Source organism: Protopterus annectens, chromosome 13.part0 (genome assembly GCF_019279795.1).
Source record: "Protopterus annectens isolate FY-2018-M chromosome 13.part0, PAN1.0, whole genome shotgun sequence".
Classification (NCBI taxonomy): Eukaryota; Metazoa; Chordata; order Ceratodontiformes; family Protopteridae; genus Protopterus; species Protopterus annectens.
The window spans coordinates 1058545483-1058571135 of NC_056747.1; the positions used below are offsets into that span (position 1 = coordinate 1058545483).

A 25653-nucleotide genomic window follows, 5' to 3' on the forward strand; every position below is an offset into this window, starting at 1 on the left:
CCTTGGTGAGCTCGGCTTCGACATCTGCCTCGGAGCCTTCCCTTTCGGTGGGCCCGGGAGTCCCAGTTTCTTCGGAACGGGTTCTCTCGGATCTCCCTGGGAGGGGAGCCTTCGAGGTGATGAGGAGTGTGCTGGCCCCTGGGCTCAGTCAGCAGTCTATTCCTTTAGCTCCTCCCTCTACGGTGCCTGTTGATATCTCTTCCCGCTCTCTTGCTCCCAGACCGAGAGATCCACCGCCTCAGGTTTCCCCACTGGGAGGAACCCCCTCTTCCGAGGATTCTCCTGATCCATCAGGAGATCCTCCGCGCAAGAGGACTTGTAAGAGGAAGCACCTGGACTCCCCTGAGTCTATTACTTCGGATACCGACTTAGATGAGTCGGAGGGATCCCCAAGATCCCCCTCTGAGGATGTCTCCTTTTCAGACATCCTAGAACTCCTGAAACAGAGGGGAAACTGGCCCTCCATTAATCCCTCTGATGATGAGACTGTATACCTAGAGGCGTTTGGTTCTCGACCCTCCACCTCCTGGGTGTCTCCGCCTTTTGACCCCCTCATGCAGGTAATTGCTCGAAAGGCTTGGGCTTCTCCTGATTCCATAGAGCCAGTTCCCAGGAGGCCTTCTAAATTTATTACAGCCCCTTCTGAACAGCAATTCCTTACAAAAGGTGTCCCTGTTGATGCCATGGTGGTGGCGGCCGCCACTAAAAAGGAACTTGCAGATCCTTCCGTACCGGTCCATCCTCCTAACAAGGATTCTAGGACCATGGACAGGTATGGTAAGCGGATGTTCTCCTCCGCGACCTTTGCCATCGTCGCTGAATTATTTGTGTCACTTCACCAGACTCCAAAGGGACATCCTTAAAGAACTAGGTGAAGTAGTACAGGATCCTGCAGCTCCGGGGGCACAAGACAAGATTGCTTCTCAGCTAGGAATCCTTAATTCCATAACCAACTCCTCCATGCGGCTGATTTCGTGTGCAGCAGATGGAGCGAGTAGAGCCGCAAGTACAGGAGTGGCTCTGAGACGTCAATCCTGGATGCGGCTCTGTAATTTTGCAGATCCCTTCAAGGCATCCTTCACAAACTCTCCCTTTGATGGGTCAACTTTGTTTGGTCCTCAAGTGAAGGATACATTGACCAGGTGTGAGCAGGACGGCAAGACTCTTTCTGCCGTAGGGGTCCATTTTTCCACCCCTTCTAGACCTTACCCCAAGGGACAGAAGGGTGGAAAGATGTGGTTCATAAATCCCAAGGAGTCACGCTGGATACACGTGGTCAGTTTACCCCTAGAGGCAGAGGGGGTAATAATAATAGACGCCGCCCTAGAGGCAGAGGGGGTCCACAAAACCAGGGAAGCAGAGAGCCTCTCTCTGACAAGCCCTTCCAGCATCCCTGAGGTGTTGCCCGACTGTCCATCCTTGGAGGCAGTCGGGGGAAGATTATCACTGTACCCACAAGCCTGGCGTTCCCTATCACAAGACAGATGGGTACAGTCGATCATATCCGAGGGTTACAGAATTCCATTCGAGGAAAGTCCCTTTACTCACAAAAATTCCCTTCCAGATGTGTCACCCGGTCTAAGGGAAATCGCAAAGTTAGAAGTATCAAAGCTTCTACACAAAAGGGCCAGTCAGCCAGTTACAACAGACCATTCAGAGCCCGGAATCTACTCAAGGTTCTTTTTGGTCCCCAAAAAGACGGGAGATTGGAGACCAATATTGGACCTCAGCAGACTCAACAAGTCTGTGAAAAAGACGAGATTTTGAATGGTCACACTTCAATCAATTTTGCCCTTCCTGGGCAAAGACAACTGGATGTGCTCAATAGACCTTCAGGATGCGTACTATCACATAAAAATTCACAGACGCTGCAGAAGGTTTCTCCGCTTTCAGCTGGGGTCCAGTCATTTTCAATTCAGAGCCCTGCCCTTTGGTCTCACTACAGCCCCCAGAGTGTTCACCAAATGTATGGCAGTGGTCACGGCTCACCTGAGACGTCTAGGATTACAGGTGTTTCCGTATCTCGATGACTGGCTCCTTTCAGCCACCACCAGGCATCAACTTCTCCAAGCCAGGGATTACACCCTAAATCTCTGCACTCAGTTAGGAATTTCGATCAACTACGAAAAATCCTCCTTGTCGCCCTGCCATTCTATTACTTTCATAGGCGCAAATTTCGACACTGTTTAGATGTCAGCAACCCTCACAGACCAAAGAATCTCAGATATCCAAAGTCACGTGCGGATCATTCTTGCCAGCAAAAAGGTGCAAGCCAGACTGGTCCTGAAAGTGTTGGGCCTCATGGCAGCTGCCATTACTCTTCTTCCCTTGGCCCGCTTCTACATGCGTCTTCTTCAATGGATGTTGTTCACCCAGTGGTCTTACCAACAACTTCCCATGCGTCACCAGATCCTGGTGACACAAGCTTGCAAAAACCACCTATCCTGGTGGATTTCTTCTCCCCAGATTCATCAGGGCAGACCCTTTGTATCCCCAGCCCCGGTAGCCACAGTCACTACGGACGCCTCCCTGATCGGGTGGAGGGGTCATTATCAGGGCAGGATGGTTCATGGGACGTGGCAACCGTTCGAATACCACCTGCACATAAATGTCCTAGAGATGAGAGCAGTGCTTTTAACGTTGCAAGCCCTCAACGACTTTCTTCCTTTGGGAACAATTGCAGTTCGCACGGACAACATGTCTGTAGTATGGTATATCAACAAACAGGGCAGAACCAAGTCCTACCCCTTGTGTCGAGAAGCTCTCAGACTTTGGCAATGGGCGATCTCCTGTCATCGGTTTCTGGTAGCAACGCATATCCCTGGGAAAACCAACATTTTAGCGGACAGATTGAGCAGAGCTATTCTCATGCCTCACAAGTGGTCTCTCAAACAATCTATAGTGGAGGAGATTTTTCTAGAATGGGGCCGCCCATGTTGCGATCTTTTTGCTACTCCCCAAAACAGCAAATGCCCAGACTTCTTTTCTCTCTTCCCACTGTCAGGCCATCCCCCCAGAGACGCTCTTACCCAGGATTGGCCCCAGGGACTTCTTTATGCCTTTCCTCCCTTTCCTTTGATTCCACAAGTACTCCAGAAAGCCACCGTTTTGAGAGCCAAAATGATTCTCATTGCCCCCTATTGGCCTCAACAAATTTGGTTTCCGTTCCTCCATCGTCACATATTGGTGCAGCCGTTGCATCTGGACCCAGTGCCAGACCTTCTGATCCACCAATCGGGTCACCTGCATCGGTCCATTCCTTCTCTCAACCTCACAGCTTGGTTGCTCCACTTCCTTCCTTAGCCAGGCTTCCTATGATCTCTAACCCAGTTAGAGATATCATAGTCGCTTCCCTTAAATCCTCTACTAGAAGGATTTATACCAGCAAGTGGAAACGCTTTTCCTTTTGGGCAAAATCAAAGAATATAGATCCCTTTACTGCCCCTGTTCATGCAGTTTTGGATTTTTTTAGCAGAAATCTTTCACTCGGGCTCTTCATCTTCCACGGTCAAAGTTCAGTTGGCTGCTATCTCGAACTTTCATGTCGGGTTTGCAGATCACAACATTATGTCCCACAGGCTTTGTAGAGCTTTTCTAAAAGGAATTTTTCTCCTTAAACCTCCTGTTAGGAGTCCTCCTCCTCAATGGGACCTAAATCTAGTACTGACATCCTTAATTCTTCCTCCCTTCGAGCCAGCTGTTTCATGTTCACTGAAGTTTCTTTCATGGAAAACACTCTTCCATGTCGCTATTACCTAGGCCAGGAGAGTGTCAGAACTTCATGCTCTTTCTGTTCGTCCTCCTTATTTGGTATTCCACAAGGACAGGGTATCCTTGAGAACTAATCCATCCTTTTTGCCTAAGGTGGCTTTGAAAACTAATTTGAACCAATCTGTTGATCTCCCTGTATTTTTCCCTAATTACTCCAACAGATCGGAACAAAAATTACATTATCTTGATGTTCACCGCCAACTCAGATATTATTTGGACAGAACAAAACAATTCAGGAAATCCGATCAGCTCTTTCTTTCTTATGCTGTAAATAAGAAAGGCCTTCCTGTTTCCAAAGTGACCTTATCTAGATGGCTTTCTTCCACCATCTCCGAAATCTATCAACTCAGGTGCAAACAGCTGTGCTCAAAACCAAAAGCGCATTCCACCAGAAGTTTAGCCACTTCCACAGCCTTTCAGGCTAGACTCCCTTTAGACACTATTTGTGCAGCAGCCACTTGGGCCACTCCTCATACCTTTGTTTCTCATTACAAATTGGATTTGGCCTCCAGGAATAGAGCCAGCTTTGGTTCTACGGTTCTCAAGAGTCTGTTCCATTGAGCCACCCAGGATAGAGGTGCTAGGGACGCGGTCCCATCAAGCAAGAATGAAGGCGAGATTGACAACTTAACATTGAGAAGTTATGTACCTACCATAACGTTCCATGTTAGTTGTCTTCTCTCGCCTTCTTTCTTGCGACCCTCCCTCCTACCCCCTTGCCTGGACAGACCTTGATCTCCCTTGTTTGGAAGATTGCTTCTATAGGCACCAGTTAGTTACCTGGTTCCCATTACAGCCCTTCCTTTAGGCTAATTGATTCTTTCCTCAGTGGAAAGTTTTTTTGTGCTAGGTGTTTTTCCCTATAGGTACAAATGAGATCTGGGTACTTACCGCCTTGCATCATGGGATATGGGGCTGCCTCGAGCTGGTAAAAGTGACTCTCGAGCTTAGCAAGTGCCGAGTCGGAGCCGAGGATCGGCTCCGAACCCATCAAGCAAGAAAGAAGGCGAGAGAAGACAACTAACATGGAACGTTATGGTAGGTACATAACTTCTCATTATAGTAATGGAAAAAGGTCCGGTCGCCCAGACTTTTTCAATTACTATAACTTTTTTTTACAGCAACAGAGAACGCAAGATCTCCATTGCTTCACACTGTCTCACTATGTTAAACGAGTTTAACATAGCGAGACAGCTTTAAAAAAGGCAACGGTGAATCTCCGTTGCTTTTTTTAAAGCTGTCTCACTATGTTAAACCCATTTAACATAGCAAAACAGTTTGTAAAAAGCAACAGGGATCTTGCTTTCTCCGTTGCTTTTGCCCACAGCTCTGATGTACTGCGTAGGCATATGCATGCGCAGTACATCAGAACTGCTGCAGAATACCAGACAGCTGTGGAAGGGCAGCAAGGAGGCATTATACAATGCCATTATTTAAGAAAAGCAATTATTTTTTTTTCTAAAATAATGTCATTGTTATAATAGCAATAACCCACGCCTGGGTGTGGGTAATGCTGGATTTACCCATGGTTAGTTTTGTTTGGCCACTCGGGCTTCGCCCTCGTGACCAAACCACACCAACCATGGATAAATCCAGCATTACCCACACCCAGGCGTGGGTTATTGCTATATTATTGCATGCCTAAAAAAGGGAACGGGGGCACACAAAACTATAAGCAGAAAGTATTATTGTGGAAATAATCTGGAGTGTTTTTTTTTTTTTTTATTTCATTATTCTAATCACACCTCATCTGATGCAGTCAATTATTCTGATTTAGATAGTTTTACTTGTGTTTAGAAATGCACTAGCTGAAGCACTGAACACCCGAGAAGGCCTTCATGGTCAAGCATTTAGTAAATGCCTGTAGTGGGTGTTAAATTATATTATTTGGTTTGTAAAGTTTTAGGCTGGTACCACATACTGTTGGATGCTTATTGTAGCCTATATATATATGCCTGTGTAGAGGACACAGATAGTTAAGGTACAGGACATGCAGCAGTTAATGCAGGAACAATTATTGTAAAACTTTAGTGTAAAGTATGTCTTCTTTTTTCTTTTTGTGTGGTGTGTTTACTGCAGGGTCGGGTAGTGGAAAACATCTCCAAGAGATGTGGTGGCTTTTTACGAACGTTAAGCTTGCGTGGGTGTCTTGGGGTTGGAGACAATGCACTAAGGTAAGTGCACATCCTACACATAACAAAAATAGTCAAATATATTTGAAATTAGTTTGATATGAACTCTTGAGTAATTGCACTTAGCCATGCTGGATTCCTGAGTAAATATTTTACTTCTGTCATTAAGACTGTTAGTAGTTACTGCAGTTTACCTTTCCGTTCGATTTTGTTAAACACGTTAACCTTGAAAGAAGTAATAAGGTGCATTAAAAATGATAAAAGGTGTGATACATATGGGCTTTCCCTTTTACTTTCAGTTGTCCTTCCCTGAAATGTTCTTTGTAGTAGCACTTTTTTATGTTTTTGGCACATGAGGCATGCTGGTCTCACACTGGTGTGATACTTTCATAGTTGTTGCACTCCAGTGTGTATTAGTCAGTGTTCCTTATTGTCTTCATCTTATTGCTTTGAAATGGATTCTTATCTTGGGTAGTTTACTTGCTTTGCAGATCACACAGACACACACACACATACACACGTGTGTATTCAGTAGTAGAAGATATGAATTTTAAAAAAAAAATTCAACAGTTCTTATGTCATCATCAGATGCTCATCTTATTGTACATTTGTGCAGTGCTGTTAACTTCTTGGGACTTCTACCAGAGAAGGCCTGTTATTCAGCCCAACTTGGCACCCTTTCCCCTCCTGGCCAGGCAGATATCCTCCAACCTGAACATCAGTGGTATAAGAAGGATGTCTGCTTGTGGCATCTCTAGCTTTTTCATTGCATAGCCTTGTGTATTGTGCTAGTGTTTCAGTCTTGTTGGTTCAGTCTGGCTTCCAGAGTTTTTACCTAAGTACTCCACTGGGGCACTAGGCTTATCCCTGATAATGCAGTGCATGTTTACAACTGTTGTAGTTTTTTGGGCATCTAGTTTAGATGTGAGAAGTTTCCATGTACATTTTATGTAGGACACAGATGCCACAAAATGACCTCCAGACCTAGTGTTCTGTTTGGGGTCTAAACATGTCTGTAATTGCTTTTATGATGCGTGCTTCTCCCAGAAGTCCAAGAGTTTCCAGGGCCATCTAAATCAGAGAAGGATGTGCACCTTGACCAAAGCCTGGTGTCAACTAAAGCTATCTGGGGTACACCACAAAAATAAGAAAAGAGAAGGGTGAAAGGGAAGATGACAGTATTCAGATGGAAGTAGAAGACTACCCTGGACAAGAGAGCACTGGGTTCATTAAGGTGTATTTGAAGGACCTGTTGCTGACAGGTACAGATTGGAATAAGGCCACTTGCACTTGCCACCAAAAAGCCACCACTCACTCAGATGACAGAACTTCATGGCTTCATGTGGGTGTCTTGTTCTGACACCAGTATCTTGATTTCTGAGGGCAAGAGTGGTATCCCAATGGTGTTAGTATGTAAGGGCTTCTTTTGTTCAAAAATATTTGTCGGCATATATCCACATATTGGGACCTTGATGATGGCCAGTCTCGGATCCAGGCAGTGGGCAATTGCCATCTGGTCTGAGCATGAGCTGGGTGGGCCTTCATCTTTTCCTGTTTCCAAGGCTCATTCTCAAAAGTTTTAATGAAATTCGCTCAAGATTTTGTACACGTAAGACCCCGTAACCATCTTCAGAACAGTGTCAGCATCAAGGGGGCCTAGCCTTAAAAGAAAAGGGCTACACTCTCCAAAGAATCTGAGTCCTTAGATTTAAGAGGTGGTAGTCCTGGCCTATGGTGAATGAAATGTCTTCCTCTTCCAGTTATGTGTACGACACTGGTGGCACTTTATCACTAATGGGTTTCTCATTTGTTGATACCATGAACCGAATAAAGGATCTTTTCATATGGAGTTTGTATGGTCTTAATTGAGACAAAAACCTTCTGATGTTAAAGTCTTGGAGTACGCCTTTAGTAATGCACCTTTACAGGTAGGCTTCCAACACAGTGCTCTCAGAATTTGACTGTTTTTATAGGTTTGTAGATTCCTGCAAATATAGTCATAAAAATCGTATAGTGATCCATGGATATCATCGAGGAATCATGAACCCACTTTTCAGTGACAGAGAAAGAAAAATATAGTGATACCAGGCAAAGCCTTGAGAGATGCAGTGTCAGACTGATCAGTGCAGCAGCCTCACTACCGCCCTGTCATCATTCTATAACATATTGATCCCTATACAATGTAGGATCTTTCCCATTAAGACAGGGTGCAAGGTGGGAACACCCTATGGCTCACAATGGACCTTAAAAAAGGCTAGAAAAGAAGGAACAAAGCATGAGCTGACTGGAAAGAGGGAACCCTCTTCTGTCACTAAATGTGAAATGTACCACCACCTGAAAAAGGAGACTGGAGTAATAACTGCCAGAACATTATTCTGACCAATTTCCGTATTAAACCACAATTGTAAAATATTTGCTGAAATATTAACTGTTAGGCTGGCTGGTATACTGCCACAATAAATACATTTAAATGAGTGTAGGTTTGTGAAGTGCAGGCAGACATTTTTATGATGTAAAAACCAACATGATACAATCAGAGGCAGAAGACAGGAAGATCCCACTGATGCTTTTAATCTGAGCTGTAGAAAAAAGCATTTGATCAGGTGCATTGGAAATACTTGTTGCAGGTATTGAGAAAAATGGGATTTTTGCAAGAATTTGTACTATCGCAGAAGCTATATAAAGGATGTAAAGCAGTAATTAAAATAAATGGTAGATGATCACCAGAATTTGATATAGGAAGAGGAACAAGACTGGCTGCCCTATCCCCCTTCCTGTTTGCACTATACCTGGAGCAGTTAGCCAAAAATAATAAGGCAAAGTGAAATAAAGGGATGGAAATGGAGAAGGTGGAAGAAAAGGTAGCTGTATTTGCAGATGGTGTAATACTGTACCTACAAGAAACTCAAATGAGGATATTGGAGGACTTTTTGAGCTGTTAAGACCATCTCAAAAGATATTGAGAAAAAAATCAATGAGGACAAAACTAAAATAATATGTATAAACTGCACCCCTTCTGATGAGTTGGGAAGAGAATATCCAAGCTTACAGGATCACTATAAATTAAAATACTTCGAAGTATGGATCTCTAGAAAACCAGAAGAATCACCTAAAGAAAACTGGGATGAGTTAAAGGAAAAGGTGATGAGTGTGATACGGAGATGGAGAGTAATCCCAGAAGATCTAGAACAGGTAATACAGGTGATAAAATGTTTAGTGTCTCATTGATTTTTTTTTACTTAGGGCAAGCATTTATATATGACCCAGGGAGGTCTACTGGTCGATATTACTGAAAGTGTTGAGATGTGAATTAGAAAAAGCGTAGGGTAGACTGGTCAGAAATTATAAGACTGGTAGAAGGGGAGGAGGTTGGCAGTTCTTAAGAGATTTATTTATTTTCATTTGTTGACCTGGATAGTCTGACTGGGCAAAAAACCTTTTTGATGGAGGCCCAGGGAGAAAAGTTCCATATTTACATATTTCTACGTAAAACATTAGAAACATAGCACTTGATTACAGTTTTTAAACTACCCAAAATGGGTTTGAAAAACACAAAATGTTTCCAAAAATATTCATGGGCATGATCAAAAGAAATGGCATACATGTGATGTGTACAAAAATAGGAGCAGAAATTCACATGGCAGTATACGAGTAGAAAATGGAATGGTTATAAGAATAGATAGGTGGTATGGATTATTCAGGTGACAGACAGAATATTTTACATATTTTAAAGCTTCGCAAGTAAGATCGATGTATTAGCTCCAGATCAATGGATACAATGCAAGATGGAAAATGATTTTGGAACAAGAAGAGGACTAAGAAATTTAATTTATGGTTACAAGGATCATCTAAAGAACAAGGTAACAAAGAGTTGAGTATGATGTAGTATGAGAAATCTAATGAGAAAGAGTTGGTAGGATGGCAGTGTGAACTATGGCCAGTTGTGTTAAGGAAACAGAAATCTGCAGTTGACACAACCCTAATAGAGATGGTGGGGGGAAAATATATACTACTAGAAACAAGTAAGAGAGACAGATGAGTTGGCAAGAGTTTGAACAGGAATATAAATCCAGTTGAAGGGATGTCATAAAATATAGTTAATTGCAATATTGAAAAAGCATGACAGTGAAATGGAGAAGAGGGATATAAAAATTCCAGAATTAAGATTAATAGAAGCAAGAACCAATTATGCTAATAATTTTAATATGCAGACTTTATAATTCAGTAATAGTGAGTGGAATAATAGAAAATAAACTAATAAGGAAATAAGGTAATCGATACAGATGTATCAGAAAAAAAGTGGAGACAAATTTTTATAGCGCTGACAACAGTAAAAAGATCTCTGAAATTCAGAATATAACATGGAAATATTTGCAGTAAGTATTTTTTACCCCAAAAAGGCTTAAAATGTTTCTGGCTGTAAATCATATGTGCAATGGGATTAAGATAGGGTAGGAAATTGGCAACGTATTTTTGTAAGTGTCGTAAATTACAAATATTCCATTAAAAAGTTACATGAACTGATTGGAAAATAATTGGATATGCTTGGAAATAGATTTCCACTGGAACTGGGTGAGTTAGCTGAGGAAGAATGGGAATTTAAGGGCTCTATAAATGTTGCTCTAAATAACAGCCAAAAAAACTGAAACAAGGAAGTAGTGAACAATTCAACAATGAACAGTAGAAGTTATAGGATTAATGATTAATATAAGAGAAAGGAAGTTGAGATCGGAGAGAGGACAGATAAAGATCACTCTCAATGAGGATTAGGAGTCTAAGTGGAATAAAAGAGAGAGAAAAGGGTTAAAGAGGGTGAGGGGTAATAATGCACTATATTGATAACCAGAAGGCAAAGAAGTTGTAGTATGTAAAATGATTTGTAACTCTTGGTATAAGATTGGAGGCACTGTATAAAATAACAAGGAAACTCTAGACAAAAACAGAAATTGTGAAACTGCAGCCAGGGATATTGTAAACTTGAGGAAAATGCAGTTACTGATTAGTAAGTACACTGCCTGGATGCCTGCAAAGAAGAAACTGAGTCTGAAAGAAAGTCAACTAGAAAAGGTGAAGAGAAAACACTGACTGAGTAGAATCCTACAGCTGTTCAGCAAAATGCATTTGAAGCTCCAGCTTTGGTGCAGGACATGGCTTCCAGTAATCTAGAGGAAAAATATAAGCCAAGTGTGTTCAGAGCTGATTAAAATAAACAAAACACTGAAGAAGTATATCTACTCAATAAAAAAGTCTGGAAAATGGAAAAAGCTTTAAACAGAAATTTAGATGACCTGATAATACTGCAAAAATTAGAGGTTGAAATGAAGAGAAGACTGGGTAAGTAATGAGACTGCTCAAGAAGAGATGTTTCAAAATAATTAGAGAACAGAACAAGTAGGGAAAATCTAAGATTTTCTGCTGTATGAGAGAAAATGGAAAGAACAGAATATTAAATTTATGAAGCCACAAATAAGCAACTGGACTGGTATTTCAGCAAGAATTAATTGAAAGGGCATACCATGTGTATGCTCCAAGTATGGCCGTGAGAAAGCAGCCAATACCTTTATTAGTAAGAGTTGATCCTGACAAAACTGTGGCAAAATGGCAGAGTATTAATTTGGAGACAGTAGTGTTTGTGGAAAATGATTATTCAATGTACAACAGACAGAAGAAAAACAAATGTATTCCAGTAATCAGGAAATGTCGAGAAGCAGGTGCGAGATTCAAGCTGTTATATCCAGCTGTCTTTAGAATATGTTTTCCTGGAGGATCAAAGTCATTTTCGATGCAGAGCAGGGAGAGGAGGAAATTCAAAAGTTTGTCCAACAAAAAAAATGAGATGATATACAGAAGTGGACTGTGCATCTCATTCTTCTGATAATGCACATGGAGAGACATGAAACCATTTCCATGATTCCAAAGGAAGAGGCTTGAGAGACGGAGAAAAGCACAGGAATTGACCAAAGAATCAGGAGCACCAGGGAACTGAACATGAATCTGGAGTCGGGATATTGAGATGAACATCACCTCCTAAGCAATGGCGTAAATAGTTTTAACCCCCTGCTACCACTGTCAACAATGACTCCTACGTAGAGATGTACACAAATGACCTGTATAAACACCAATACAAATGTATTGACTCTGTTGTACCTGAATGGGTCAAAATAAGGTCCTCACAAAAAACAAGCCACCCTGGTGGACATCAATCATAAATAGGTTATACAACAAGAGGAAGAAACTAATGTCTGTGAAGAAGGGGGAACTGACTCAGCAGAGGAAACACACCCTCCCAGCTTGAACAAGCAAATTAGATACCTTGTAAAGTCCTCTAAAACCACCTATGAAGCTAAACTAGCATCCCTAGCTAAGGATAATTAAAAGGCGTTTTTTAGCTATGTCAGAAATCTGAAAGGGAAGGCCCAACTTCATGCTGAACTAATAGTGGACATGACACTCATACGGACCCTGAAGACATTGCCAACCTGCTAACAGACAGACTTGGTGCAAACTTCACCTCCCTGCCCCCATCAGACATACCTCAAAGCATACCTGTCACCAGTCCTCTACCTGATATCTCCAAACAGCAAGTCATAACGACACTCTCCATGGCCAAAAACACAGCCTCTGTGGGACGGGATAACATCCCAGGCTGCCTACTAAATGGTCTAAAACAGGACCTAGGGAGCCATTTACCACTCTCTTTAACCACAGTCTAAGCTCTGGCTTTATCCCAGCAGAGTGGAAAATAGCAACAGTAATTCCCTTGCACAAAGGGGGTTCATCAACCGACCCGGGGAACTGTAGACTCGTAAGCCTAATCAGCCTTATCTGCAAGGCCATGGAGAGAATCATCATGGACCTCATCAACAAAGACATAGGCTTCAAGGCTAAGATGTTCAGGATTTCTAAAAGTATGCAGCTAGTTTTCACATATGGGGAAGGGATATTAAAGATAAAAAGAACAAACACCAGTTAAAGTAGAAGGACAGGCAATAGCATGCAACTTAGCATGGATAACCTCAGTTTCAGGTTAACTAGGGCCTGTGCTAGCAGCTGTCTGTCACAAATGTTCTTATTAGAAGGGTTAAACATTATTTCAAGATGTACATAGTATGTGTGTTTTTATAAAGTTAATAGGTTATGGGGATGTTATGGGTTTGTGTGTTGTTTTTTTGTTTGAAGGTTTTTATTATAACAAAAAGTCTTGCAAAATGTGTCATAGGTTTGGATGTTGATAAGAAAAAGCTGTGTAAAGGACTAAGCTGCCAAACATTAATGGGTGCTTGTATAACAGAAGCTGTAATTAGACATTTAGAAAAGCTGCCATGAGTAATAGGTGTAATAATGACTTCTTACCATGGCGACAACACTTTCCATATTATCTTGGAATGTGAATGGCCTCACAGGTTTAGGCAAAAAGGAAAGAATACATATATTAAGAAATGAGTGGTGCTGCGGTAGCGTTGTCGCCTCACAGCAAGATGTCCCGTTCGACTCTCAGCTAGAGCGTCTTCTGTGTGGAGGCATGTGTGAATGGGCCTTCCTTCGTTGAAGGTTGTGCATCAGGGCTGGTAACTCGGCACGTAAAAATCCACTACCAAACAGTGGACCAGAGTTCCGCTGTGGCAACCCCTAACCGGGATAAGCCGAAAGACACAACAAGACACACAACAAGAGTGCAAATAGCAGTGTTACAGGAGACACATTTGGAAAGAACTGAGCATGTGAATTGGATACAGAAAAGATTTCATAATGCGGATATTCTACAGAATTTCAGGGACAAAAGAAAAGAGGAGTACTTACATTAATTGCTACAAGAGCTCCAGCAGTGATATGAGGGTAAAAAAAGATAATGACAGATTTATTGTATTTAAAGGGTTACTGGCAAGGGACGTGGATTACACTGGCATGTTTTATATATTCTTTCTAAAACTGCTATTTTGGAGCTGAAAAAAATATGGGAGAAATAATTTGCTTTTAGCAAAGAGTATTACTTTTAGGGAGGACTGAAATTTGATTTGCAGTAGTGAAGGCTGTATGGGGGAGTCTGGAAGGAAAAATATAACAAAAGTTTGTAGATGTCTCAAGAAATGTATGAAAATATTTGGTGTTAAAGACATGAACTCAGTAGCAGGAAATCTTAAGTGAATTTATATATTATCCTCTAAGGTACAGTAAATGGGCTAAACTTGATAGAATCATAAAAATTGTATTTCACAGGAACATGACCATTTAATTGAGAACTTTGATACACATCTAATAACTATTTCAGATCATGCGCCAATAATTACTAAGATAAAAATGCAGGGTATTGAACTAAAGATGGCACTTTTCCCACCTACCTGTTAAAAAGAGATGAATTTAAGGAATGGGTAGTGGAAACTATCAGGGAGTTATTAGGGAGGATAGAAAGTACTTCAGAAGTTATAGCTAGTGAGTGAGTTAACATGAAAGTGGAGTTTAAAATAAAATTATGATAGAAAGAGATCTGGTTAAGAAGTAATAAGAATTATTTAGAGGGGTTGACAAAACAAAGTATTACAAAGTAATGGGAATCTCACAGAACAAGGCACAATTGCACACTGCTAAGGGGAAAATAAGGTAGTACCTGGATAATATGCGTCATAATATGAGTTTGGAAAGATCGCTGTTAAGCAACTGTGTTTTGATAAGAACTCCAAGGCAGAAAAACATTTGGCACGATAACTTGGGCAACAGAAAATCAGAAATGGCTGTTGCCAAACTTAAGGAGCCTATAACAAGAAAAACAAGTAGAGATCCTGTAGGGATATTAGAGATATTTTGAAAATTTTATGAAAATTTGTATAAAGTAGAGAACTGGGGAAATCAAGGGAAAGCATAAATGAAAATATTTATTGAAGACTTAAATATGCTAAGGTTAGAGGTAGATGAGGAATCAACACACAATAGAAGACCAAATCCACAAAAAACGAACTCAGACCGTTTAATGACATCATTAAACGGTCTGAGTTCGTTTTTTGTGGATTTGGTCTTCTATTGTGTGTTGATTCCTGGTTTACTTTTTTTGGAGAGTTTTCGGTTAGAGGTAGATGAGGCTCAACAACTGACAGTTAAGATTGTCGGAGATGAGATAAAAGTGTAAGCAGCTTCCTTTTGTATAATCAATCTACAGGAAAGTCGTCTGGAATAGTTAGTATTTGGTAGAAGTTTGGAAGTTATGGTGGAAGAAAGTGATAAAGATCTGGAAGATGTTGTCTAACAGTATTTTAAATGGGAGGAAGGCACCAACATCTTGGAAAAAGCTGTGGTGGCTGTAATACCTGAAAATTATAAAGACCCATCTGATCCAGCTTCATATAGACTCATTTCATTTTTAAACCATGATTATAAAGCATACATGTCTATACTGACTAAAAGAATGGCAAAGGTGATGCGAAAATTGATAGATATGTACCAGTGTGATTTTTGTGGAGGGGAGGCAAACATTTGATTAATAGAGCAATGATCCAGAGGGAAGCAGAATGTAAGAAAGTAATGGTGTTATTGGTGGGTCTTGATGCAGAGAAGGCATTTGACAGAGTAAGCTAGGATGTTTGTGTTTCACTGTTGCAGTCCTGACTTGTGGGATTTCCTGCTGTGGACGCCCTTGGCCGGCCTGACTACCAGAGTAAAAATCTCTTTCCTTCTAACAGTGGTGGATGTCCTATCTGACATCAGTATGCTTGGGTATATAGAGAGAGCCAACTGATGCTATGACATTAGTCTTTTCTTGCTGTTGGAGCCCAAAGTAGTGTTTCAGTACGTACGTCGGTCAGTCAGCACCAGAGAGAAGACATCTAAAAGCTAAGTTCCCTGTTAGGAAACTCCTTTTTCGTGCTTTAACCCATGTCAGATGAGGTTAACAATTATCTCTGCTGTGGTAAGCAAATCCCACACCAAGACTTTCATATGTTGTATGTCACCAGTCTAGGCTCTGATTTATGCCTTCCCTAATTGCTGTTTTTGCGTCCATTTCAGCTCAAGCGTAGGGCTGAAATCTTAGCTAGGCATCTTAGTCTGCTGTCTACTTCACATCATCTGATGGTGTTTGCTGGTCATCCCGAGGTTGAGCTCCCTAAGCTTAGGAAGGACAAGGAAAACAGAACAAAGCTTAGAGCCTTGGCTGACAACCATTCACTATTTGCCAGTCCCCCAAGGCTCGTTATAGCTGAGGAAGGTGAGGCAGCCCCCTTCTGCGACCGAGGTGGTGGTGCAAGCTTCTGTCAAGATCCATACAGAGTCTGACATGGCGTCAGGTCCCACAGCTTCTGCACAGTCCTTGGCTTTCATTTCTTCAGTAGGATCTGGAGTTGCTCAGCAGACCTCGGCTTCTGATGAGCGATCTTTTACCGGCTACGTTCCTTTGAGGCGTCAGCCTGCATTAGTTCTTCCTTACAAAGAGACTGGCATCAGGATTGTGGCCATACCTAGGCCCAAGTTCAGAGCTACCTCTAAGAAGGGTTCTCCCTCGTGTCCTATGCCTAGGCCCACTGTCTCCCATGCACAAGGATATCAGCAAGACCTGGTTAGGTTAGCTGAGGACCCGTATCTCCTTAGTCAGAGCTAGGCAACTCCCCTTGGAGTCTTCCCCAGGGAAAAGGAAGAGGGATCTTCCCCCTGAAGCTTTCTCTGAACTTCCTGATTCTAATGAGGATTCAGACCAGGAGGAGTCTGTCTTTCAGAAGGGACCCATCCTTACTATTTTTGAAGATTCAAATTCTGAAGAGAATCTGGCTTCAGCTTTACCTCCTGAAGACATACTTTTGGGAGAAACACTCCATGCCATGAAGGAACATTCCCAGTGGGAGGCACAGGAATACTCGCAATTAAAAAAGAGGGTTAGGGAGTTCCTTGACCTCCCAGAACACAAACCTTTGGGTGTTCCACTAATATTGAAGGTGGTAGAGGGATCTATATCAGTTTATGAAGGTTCATTCCCATGAGCCTTCATTCATTGAACCATTTACAGTGAATGTTCAGATCAACAAATTACTTCCCCAGGGAAAGTAATGAGTTGCTTAGCATTCAGACGGTCAAGCAAAGCATAGTATTTCAAACCCACCCAGCTGGGGGGCTGCACCCCTACACACCCCAAACTATAAATACCAACTCTGAGATCGCACTACAGTGGGGAAAAGGGCAAATTTCTGATGATGGGCAACTCGTTACTTTCCCCAGAAAAGTCATTCATTGAACTGATTGTTCAAGGAAGTGAATGTTTGCTGCATATGGTTTGATGAACGAAGTTTTGCGGAAATGACCCTTCGATAAAGTAATATAAACCCGGTAGAGGATGTTTTTATGGATTCTGTCCTGAATCCAGATTCTGTACCTCCAGCCCCTTAAAAACCAGACAAGTTTTACAGGGTGCTGGACTCGCACAAATACCTTTTCAGAAATTCCTGTGCTGATCCAGAGTTTGTCACTCCAGGACCCAAGGGAGCAAGAACCATCTCTTTAAAAAAACCTTTACTTGCTGACAAAGAAAGCAAGCCCCTTGATAGGTTTGGTAAAAAAAAAAAAAAAAAAAAAGTTTACACTTCTGCTACTTAGCCATGAGGCCCTTAACTGCCAGTTTCATATCATAAAATGCCAACAAACTTTTAGAATAAATGAAACAAAAGATGCCCTCCCTGGAGGAGAACACTTTCAAGGAATTGGACCTTTGCCATTCCAGCTCCCAGGTGGCTAGACACTCATTACACTGTGGTTATGATGCTATGGAGGCCTATAGTTGAGCTGCAGTATCTGGTTCTCTCCTTAGAAAGTATGCTTGGCTTAGGGAGCAGACCCTACCGGACCATGTCAAATCCAACCTTCTGGATGCACGCTTGGATAAGGACTTTCTCTTTGGGCCAAACGCTGAGGCTGTGCTCAAAAAGATGGAAGATGATGCAAAATCTATGCAGACTGTCAAGGACTTCCTCCGAGTTCAGCCTCCAAGGTTTAGTAGGAATTTTTCCACTAAACACTAGTCCTTTTCCTCTCAGTCAAGAAGCAGGCAAAGGAAACCCCGGAGGGAAAGGCCTGAAAGCAGCATCAGTCGTTAAGGTCCAGGCAGTGGTCCTCTGAAGCTCCCAGGCAGGGGCATTGTGTGCCACAGAGCCCTGGCAGAGAGCAGCAATGATTCTTCCTTTCCCATCCCTCTGTCCCCACCCTCTCCAAAAAAGGTAGGAGGAAAAATTTCCCTGTTCCAAGAAAATTGGTCCCTCTTTACTTCAGACAAGTCGGTTCTGAATGTTATCTCAAATAGTTGCAAGCTCACTTTCAAAGAGCCATTAAAATACTCTGGTTACCAGCATATTCCACAAAATCAAAGAGCAGAGGCCCTTTCTCAAATTCACAACCTATGCTCACAAGGCTTAGTGGGACCAGTACTAGAACACCAAATCTGGAAGGGCTTTTTTCCATGCTATTCCTGGTTCCCAGAAAGGAAGGCTGTTGGCGTCCTATTTTAGACCTGTCCACCCTCAATTAGTCCCTGCTGGTACCAAAATTCAAAATCCTGACTCTTCAAAAACTTTTTCCCATGATAGCCCTTCAGGCCTTAAGGGTCACCCTGGACTTAAAAGATGGTTACTTGAACATTCCTATAGATGAATCTTGGAGACGTTTTCTACCTTTCAGAGCAGGTACCAGTCAATTTCAATTCTCTGCACTGCCCTTTGGCTTGTTTACTGCTCTCAGGGTCTTCACAAAGTCTTTAGCCCCTGTGATTGCCTTCTGCATAAAGAGGATCCAAATTTACCCTATCTGTACAACTGCCTTATTCAAGCCACGAGTCAGTCAAAGCTCCTCAAGGATGTGGCCTTCACTAATTGCCTATTCACCTCCTTGGGGTTCACCATAAATCTTTGCAAGTCCAACACAGACCAATCCACCAGGATAGTTTTCCTGGGGCTGTTCTGGATTCCTCCCTTCAAAAGCCTTCCACCCTCCAGAAAAGGTCTCCTTCCTGACTCAATACTTCCAAAACATTATGCAGAGAGAGTGCCTGTCAGACAGGGAATTCCACAGAGCATTAGGCTACATGGCATCTTGTATCCTCATGATCCCTGTGGCCAGGCTACATATGAGGAAGCTCCAGTGGTACCTCAAGAATCTGTGGTGCCAGCACTCAGTCCCTGATACAAAAATTCAGCTGACCCCTTGCCTCAAGGAGGCATTTGCATGGTGGACACTGGTATGTGCCCAGAAGCTGGGTCTCTACTTCAGGTTCACCCCCTCAGGGCCAAACTTTAACCACAGATGTTTCAGAGACAACCTGGGGGGCTCACTTCCATCACCTTCAATCCCAAGTTTGATGGGAAATTCAGCTCAATGACAAGCACATAAATTGGAAAAAACTGATGGCAGTTCAAAAGGGCCTAGTAGATTTCAAAGAAAAATGGAAACCAGGGGTCCTGCTAGTCAAAACACTCAACACCATAGCCATGTGGTACATAAACAAGGAGGCATTCACTCTTACCCTCTTTGTCGACTAGCTATATAGGTCTGGGAGGTGGCTCACTCTCTGGGGTTCCACCTCATGACACAGTACCATCCAGGTGCTCAAAACACACTAGAAGATCCTCTCAGAAGGAACATGATGGATCCCCCACAAGTGGCATCTGCATCGGGAAACATTTCTCAGCATAGTCCAGAAATGAGATCCCCACAGATAGACCTCTTTGCCACCAAAGAAAATGCTCAGTTAAAAAGATTTTGTTCCAGGAACTGACTACTCACAACCTGGAGGACAAATGCTTTCTCCTTCCTTTGGGGCTACCTTTTCCTTTAGGCGGTTCCACAGTACTTTTCTTTTTTTTTTTTTTCAGGGAGGAAGGCCCAAGTGTCATTCTGATAGCCCTAGGCTGACCCAGGCAGCACTGGTATCCTCTGCTACTAAGTTTAACCAATGAAAATCTGTGGCAGTTACCTCAGACAGTAGACATTCTGACTCAGGACAAGGGGATGTTTGTTCATACCAATCTACAGACTCTCAATCTGGATATTCCCCAACACTGTCCTCTGAGCTTACCCTAAGCAAACAGGTTAAAGACATTTTCAAGGAGGCTAGAAGGCCTAGTACTAAGAAGTCATACTCAACCAAGTGGAAAAGATTCTCCATTTGGTGCCAGCAGCAAGGCCTTAGTCCTAACTTAGCCAATATCTCTGCCATTTTAGATTGCCCAGCTACCCCGGTTGACAGAGGCCTATCCTTTTCTTCCATCAAAATTCATGCCTCTGCCATTTCAGCCCACATCCCTATTCCTCCTGTCTTTTCCCATCTCCTGCTGAAACAAATCCTTAGGGGAGTGATTCACATACGACCTCCCAGGAGACAACCCACACCTCCATGGTGCTTCAGTTTTGTTCTGGACAAATTTACACTCCTTTGAAATGGCAGCTTATGCTGAATTAAAATTCTTAACTTGGAAGCCTGCCCTTTTACTGGCTATCACTTCAGCTAGGAGGGTCTCTGAGTGCAAGCTGTCAAGGCAGTGAAATCATTTATCATATTCCACCCAGAGTATCACTCAGGACTAATCTATCCTTTATGCCCAAAGTGGTCACGGACACATCCTTGAATCACGCTATACACTTGCCAACCTTCTTCCCCAGTCCTCACAACCAGGTGGATAGAATCCTTCTGTCCTTGGATGTGCATAGACAGCCCCAGTACTATCTTGACAGAACTAAATCTTATAGAAAATCAGACTAACTCTATGTCCTTTGCCATTGGCTCTGAAGGGAAGCCAGTTTCCAAACAGACTATATATCCAAGTTAATCTCTCACTGTATTTCCTTTTGTTACAACCATCATAGTAAAAAGCAACTGAAGCTTTCATGACTCAATGTACTAGGGCCACTGCTACCTCTGCTAGTTTTCCTGAAAGGAGTACCTACCAAAGACATTTTGGAGGCTGCTACCTGATCATCTGTGCATATTTTTGCCAAACACTACCATTTATCAGCCTTCTCCAAGTCTAGAGCAGGATTTACCACTGCCATACTATAGGGCATCCTCTCTTCCCCATAATCTTCATTCCACCCTCATCTCAGCTTTGGAAATCATTCCACAAATCAGGACTGCAATAGTGAAACATGAAGAACATAGCTTAGTTGTGCACATTTAGCATAAGTGTAGATGTCTGAGTATATTCACTGTTGCAGTCTTCTTTCCCTCCCTCCTTCCCCCTTTGCCTACAGCAGTAGTCTGTTTCTGTCTTCACCAACCAGAGGACCCCCTGGTTGTTCTCCTGGCAGGACCCATTTTCTGCCTTGGACCCTTGCTTATGGTTCTTCCTGGAGGCAAGAAAAAATGATGTCATGGTGTCTGCTAACTCCCTTTATACCCAAGCGTACTGATGTCTGACAGGATGCCTGCCAGCCTTAGGAGGAGGGTGAGTTTTACTCCGGTAGGTGGGCTGGCCAAGTGATTCCACATCAGGAAATCCCACAAGTCATGACTGCAACAGTGAGTACACTCAAACATCTACATTTATGGTAAGTGTACTTGACTTTACTATTTTATAAGTAGGGCAATGGAAGCATTTGCTTTTCCTGATACAAAATAAGGTTAATTAGAAGGATATATGAAGGACTGAATTTACGAAAATGGTGCATATTACAGTGACTGTTAAGTTTGATGTTTTGTAGGCTGCCTTAAGCTGTTGAAGCACTTCGCCTCTAGAGCTAAATGAAAAGAAAGGTTTTGGTCAAGTGCGATACCGAGATACTTCTCTTGTAAGGTAACCAGCACGAGAGAGTCTAAGGTGTCTGTAATACAGAAGTTTTGTAAGCTGGTAAACTTTCCTTCGGTATGAAAGAGCATGAGAGTAGTTTTGTTAGCATTAACTGAAAGCTTATCATCAAGTCGCCAGTTCAATATTATGGCAAAGTTGTGTTGTAATTCATTGCTAAGCTGAGTAGCATGCTTTCCTTATTCAATCATAGCAGTTCAAGTGCATGTGGAAGGTCCCCAGGGCAATGCTTTTTGTATAAAGAATGAAAAGAATAGGACCTTGAGGCACACATTGGTTTCTAGTGTCTGCTAGGGTAGGGGTATATGAGCCAGAAATACTGAATGATCTTTTTTCATTGTAGTCCTTGAACCAACGTCAGCAAGTTTATTCAGTAAAAAGAAATGGTTCTGCAGTTTTGAAAGTCCTTTATGGTTGACACGCTTTGCTCCTGTGAGTTTACCTTGTTCCATGTTGTTGAAAATTTGTTCAGGTAGTATATAAATGGCTGTCAGGGTACTGAGGTCTGAGCAGAATCCCTGTTGGGCCTTGGAGAGGATAACATTTTTTTTCATATATTCAAGAACCTTGATTATGGATGATTTTCTACATCTTAGCTATATGGCAGAGGTTGGCAGTAGGACAGAAGTCAGATGGAGATAGGCATTTATTACATTTTCATAACTAGGTAAGTAGACTAGACAAGAAACCCTTTTCAGCCAAGCTACAGGTCCCCTGAAGCAAAACGCAGATAAAAATTATGTACAGAATAAGGAATACACAGAATTATACACAGTACAGTAACAAAGCACAGACAATACATTTGTATGTTAATTACAATTATAAATGCAAGTATTGTTTACAATATGTACAGTTAAGGAAGGCATTCCACCAGTTGTCATTTGTTTAAAGTATGTCTATATGAGAAACGTGACTGCAGTCTGAGCATTTAGCAATTGGGTAACAACTGGATGTAGGTGATGATGTTGGAGGTCAGTAAAAAACTGAGAATATAAGAGAGGCTTACAGAAAAAAAAAAGCTTTTTTGTGAATAATGTAGAGCTCTGGGTTAAAGTTGTGTCCAGATTCTCCAACGTTTTTTGTATTGCTGATTCTTTTGTCTTACTGAAAGAGAAAAGGGGGTGGGGGTGGGGGCGGGGGCAAAAATCTTTAGAGTAAGACTATGGATGAGGTGGATTAGTACTTGTAAAAGAAATAGCTGACAGTAGGAGAATGACATATGTTTTCATTGATGGGCAGCAAGGAGGTCTGAACTGACCATATTAGCAGAGTTTATTGTATTGTAGAGCCTTTGGAGGTACAAAGTTTTTATACCTTTACAAAATGACTTTGGTTGTTCTAAAGCCCTGAAGAAGTGTCATCTAAATTCTTGGTATAGCCTATTTTTGTTTTGTCAGTTGTTTTTTCTGTTTAGACTCATGTTGTTTTATTATTGTGTTTTATGTCAATGCTGCAGTCCTCATGGATGGTGCACCTTTTATTTCGTCTTTGCTTTTGGGGTGATCCTCAATTTCTCGTATTATAACACTGTAACATTATTCTGCCCTTGTGATGCATCTTATTTTGGTTGCAGTCACTAATGTCTAATCAGAATATCGAATGTTAAGTCCATTATACTGCTGACTTTGCAGGCATGTGTGTGTCTGTGCAAGATCTGTTTGCAGTAAGGAATGAGATTTTACCCTTTCCTTGTCATCGTGTGGTCTTGGAGTTGTTTATATATATATATATATATATATATATATATATATATATATATATATATATATATATATATATATATATGTTGCAGGGGAGTTTGAGTTGTTTTATATATATATATATATATATATATATATATATATATATATATATATATATATGTGTGTGTGTGTTGCAGGGGAGCTTGCCCACCCCCCGCATACAATGTTTTAGTCTTTTTTATTTTTATTTTATTTTTATTTTTTTGCTTTCAATTTTTCTGAGTTGTATGATTTTTTTTTCAATGTTTGCTGACAGTAAACACAACCATTTTTACAAGTTCATATTTATAAGCATTATACATCCCCTATATTATGTACCTGTAATCTAGGCAAAATTACATAAATTATTAATTTCCTGCCTTCTCTTAATCCTTTCTCTTTGAAAATTTTTTTCTGCATGTATTGTTCCCATAGTTTCCATTAAAGATCCCACCTCCTGTTCTTTTCTGTTACAATATTAACTACTTCAAGTATAGTTGGTTTAGATTTTGATTTCCATTTTCTAGTAGCTGCTTTTTTGGCAACTACCAGAATTAAACTTAAGGCGTTACTATATCCAGGAAATTCAGATCTTGTATCCCAGCTCAAAAAAAAAAAAAAAAATTTCCATAGTTGCACTCAATTGCACTCCCAGCATTCCCAACAAAATACTCCGTAGGGAATTGTTAAAGTCTGCCAGCTTGTTACACTTCCAAAACATATGTTCCCAGTTACCCTTTTTTCCCTATCACACCTCTAACATTTGCCATCTTCCCAAGGAAAAATTCTTTGGTGTCTGCTTGGTGTATCTATGCAAACACTTCCAAGTAAAAATTGTAAATCATGTTTACTTTGTTGCATATTTGGGAGTCATACATATGTACTCCCATTGTTTGTTTGCGATTTGCATATCTAACATTTCTTCACTATCTTTTCTGACCTCTTCTGATTAATTCCTATAGTTGTAGTGAAATATTTTATATGTTCTACTAATTATCTCTTTTTTAACAGTAGCTTCTGTTCTAGATTTAGTTAAAAACTCACAATGCAGGTCTTTCATATAGGATTCCTATATCCCTTTCTGTTTGCCTGTACTCTTATCAGTCCCTGATAGGGAAGGTGATCACTAGGCCGTAATCCAAATTTTTTCTATTACATTTCCTTCTCTAATTATTTGTTCCCAGTAACTTGCTTTCTTTGCCAGCTTAATCGAGTAAATTCCAGCCCTCTCTTGTCTATTCTTTGCACCCCTAATTGCAATCATCCCTACTGGGAGAATCTTTTTCTCCATTCCCTTGTTGGCTTAGTTCTTAGTATACTTTCTGCTACTTTCTGAATGTAATAATCTGAATGGCTGTTATTCTCCTTAAGGATCTGTGTCCAAAATCCTGTTCTTCCCTAATTTCTTGAATTATCTCTATTCATCATTTATTTATTTGAATTTGTTGACCGGGAGTGTCCGACTGGACGTAGGTCCATTTTCAGCGGAGGCCCGGGGAGAAAAGCTCCACAGTAAAATAGACAGACAGTAGTTACATCGGATTACATAGCGATTAACAATTTAACATAGAAATTACTTACAACATATTTACAGATGAAGAACATAGTACATCAGTAGACAACTAGAATCTTTATCCGTGAATTACATAACGGACATTAACAAATGTTACAATGAGAAGTTCCTGCTGTATAATAAGTACTAGGCTTATGAGCATCTGAGCTTGCTATAATCAAGGTAGTTAGTGGAGTGGAAAGAAAGGTAGTGGTTGGATGGGGTGGATGATATTAGAGTGGGAGTTGCAAGGGCATAGCCAGCATGTTTTTAGGTGCACTTTTAATGAAGTTTTGAAGTGGGTGCATGATGGTATGGAGGTAATTGTGGGTGGGAGTGAGTTCCATAATTTGGCTATGGCGCAAGAGAATAGTGCTTCACCAGCAGAGTTATTGGCTTTAGTGATCTGCAAGTGATTTTTGTTGCTGGATCTTAGTGGTCTGGTGGTGCGATAGGGTTGGAGTAGATTCTGGAGGGATGGGACATTTAGTGGATGGTTTACTAGTTTGTGGGCGAGTGAGAGTTGATACCACTGAAGGAGGTGAGGGAGTTCAAGACAGCCCAGTTCAGCAAGTGAGAGAGAGTGGTGACTACGGTAGGATGCCCCTGTGGTGAATTTGGCGATTTTGTTGTAGCAGATCTCTAGCTTGTTTAGATCACATTGCCTTAGGTTGGTATATATTGGAGAGGCATAAAGTAGGGTGGAGATAAGG

General features: G+C 41.5%; 1 protein-coding gene across 1 annotated transcript in view; it reads left to right on the top strand.

Moving 5' to 3' along the window:
• The window catches only part of FBXL20 (F-box and leucine rich repeat protein 20), a 2487640-nt gene that overhangs the window by 1613210 nt on the left and 848777 nt on the right, over positions 1 to 25653 (top strand). The window contains exon 6 of the mRNA XM_044055052.1: positions 5851 to 5945. Coding sequence (XP_043910987.1) covers positions 5851 to 5945 — 95 coding nt within the window. The remainder of the gene's footprint in view (positions 1 to 5850; positions 5946 to 25653) is intronic.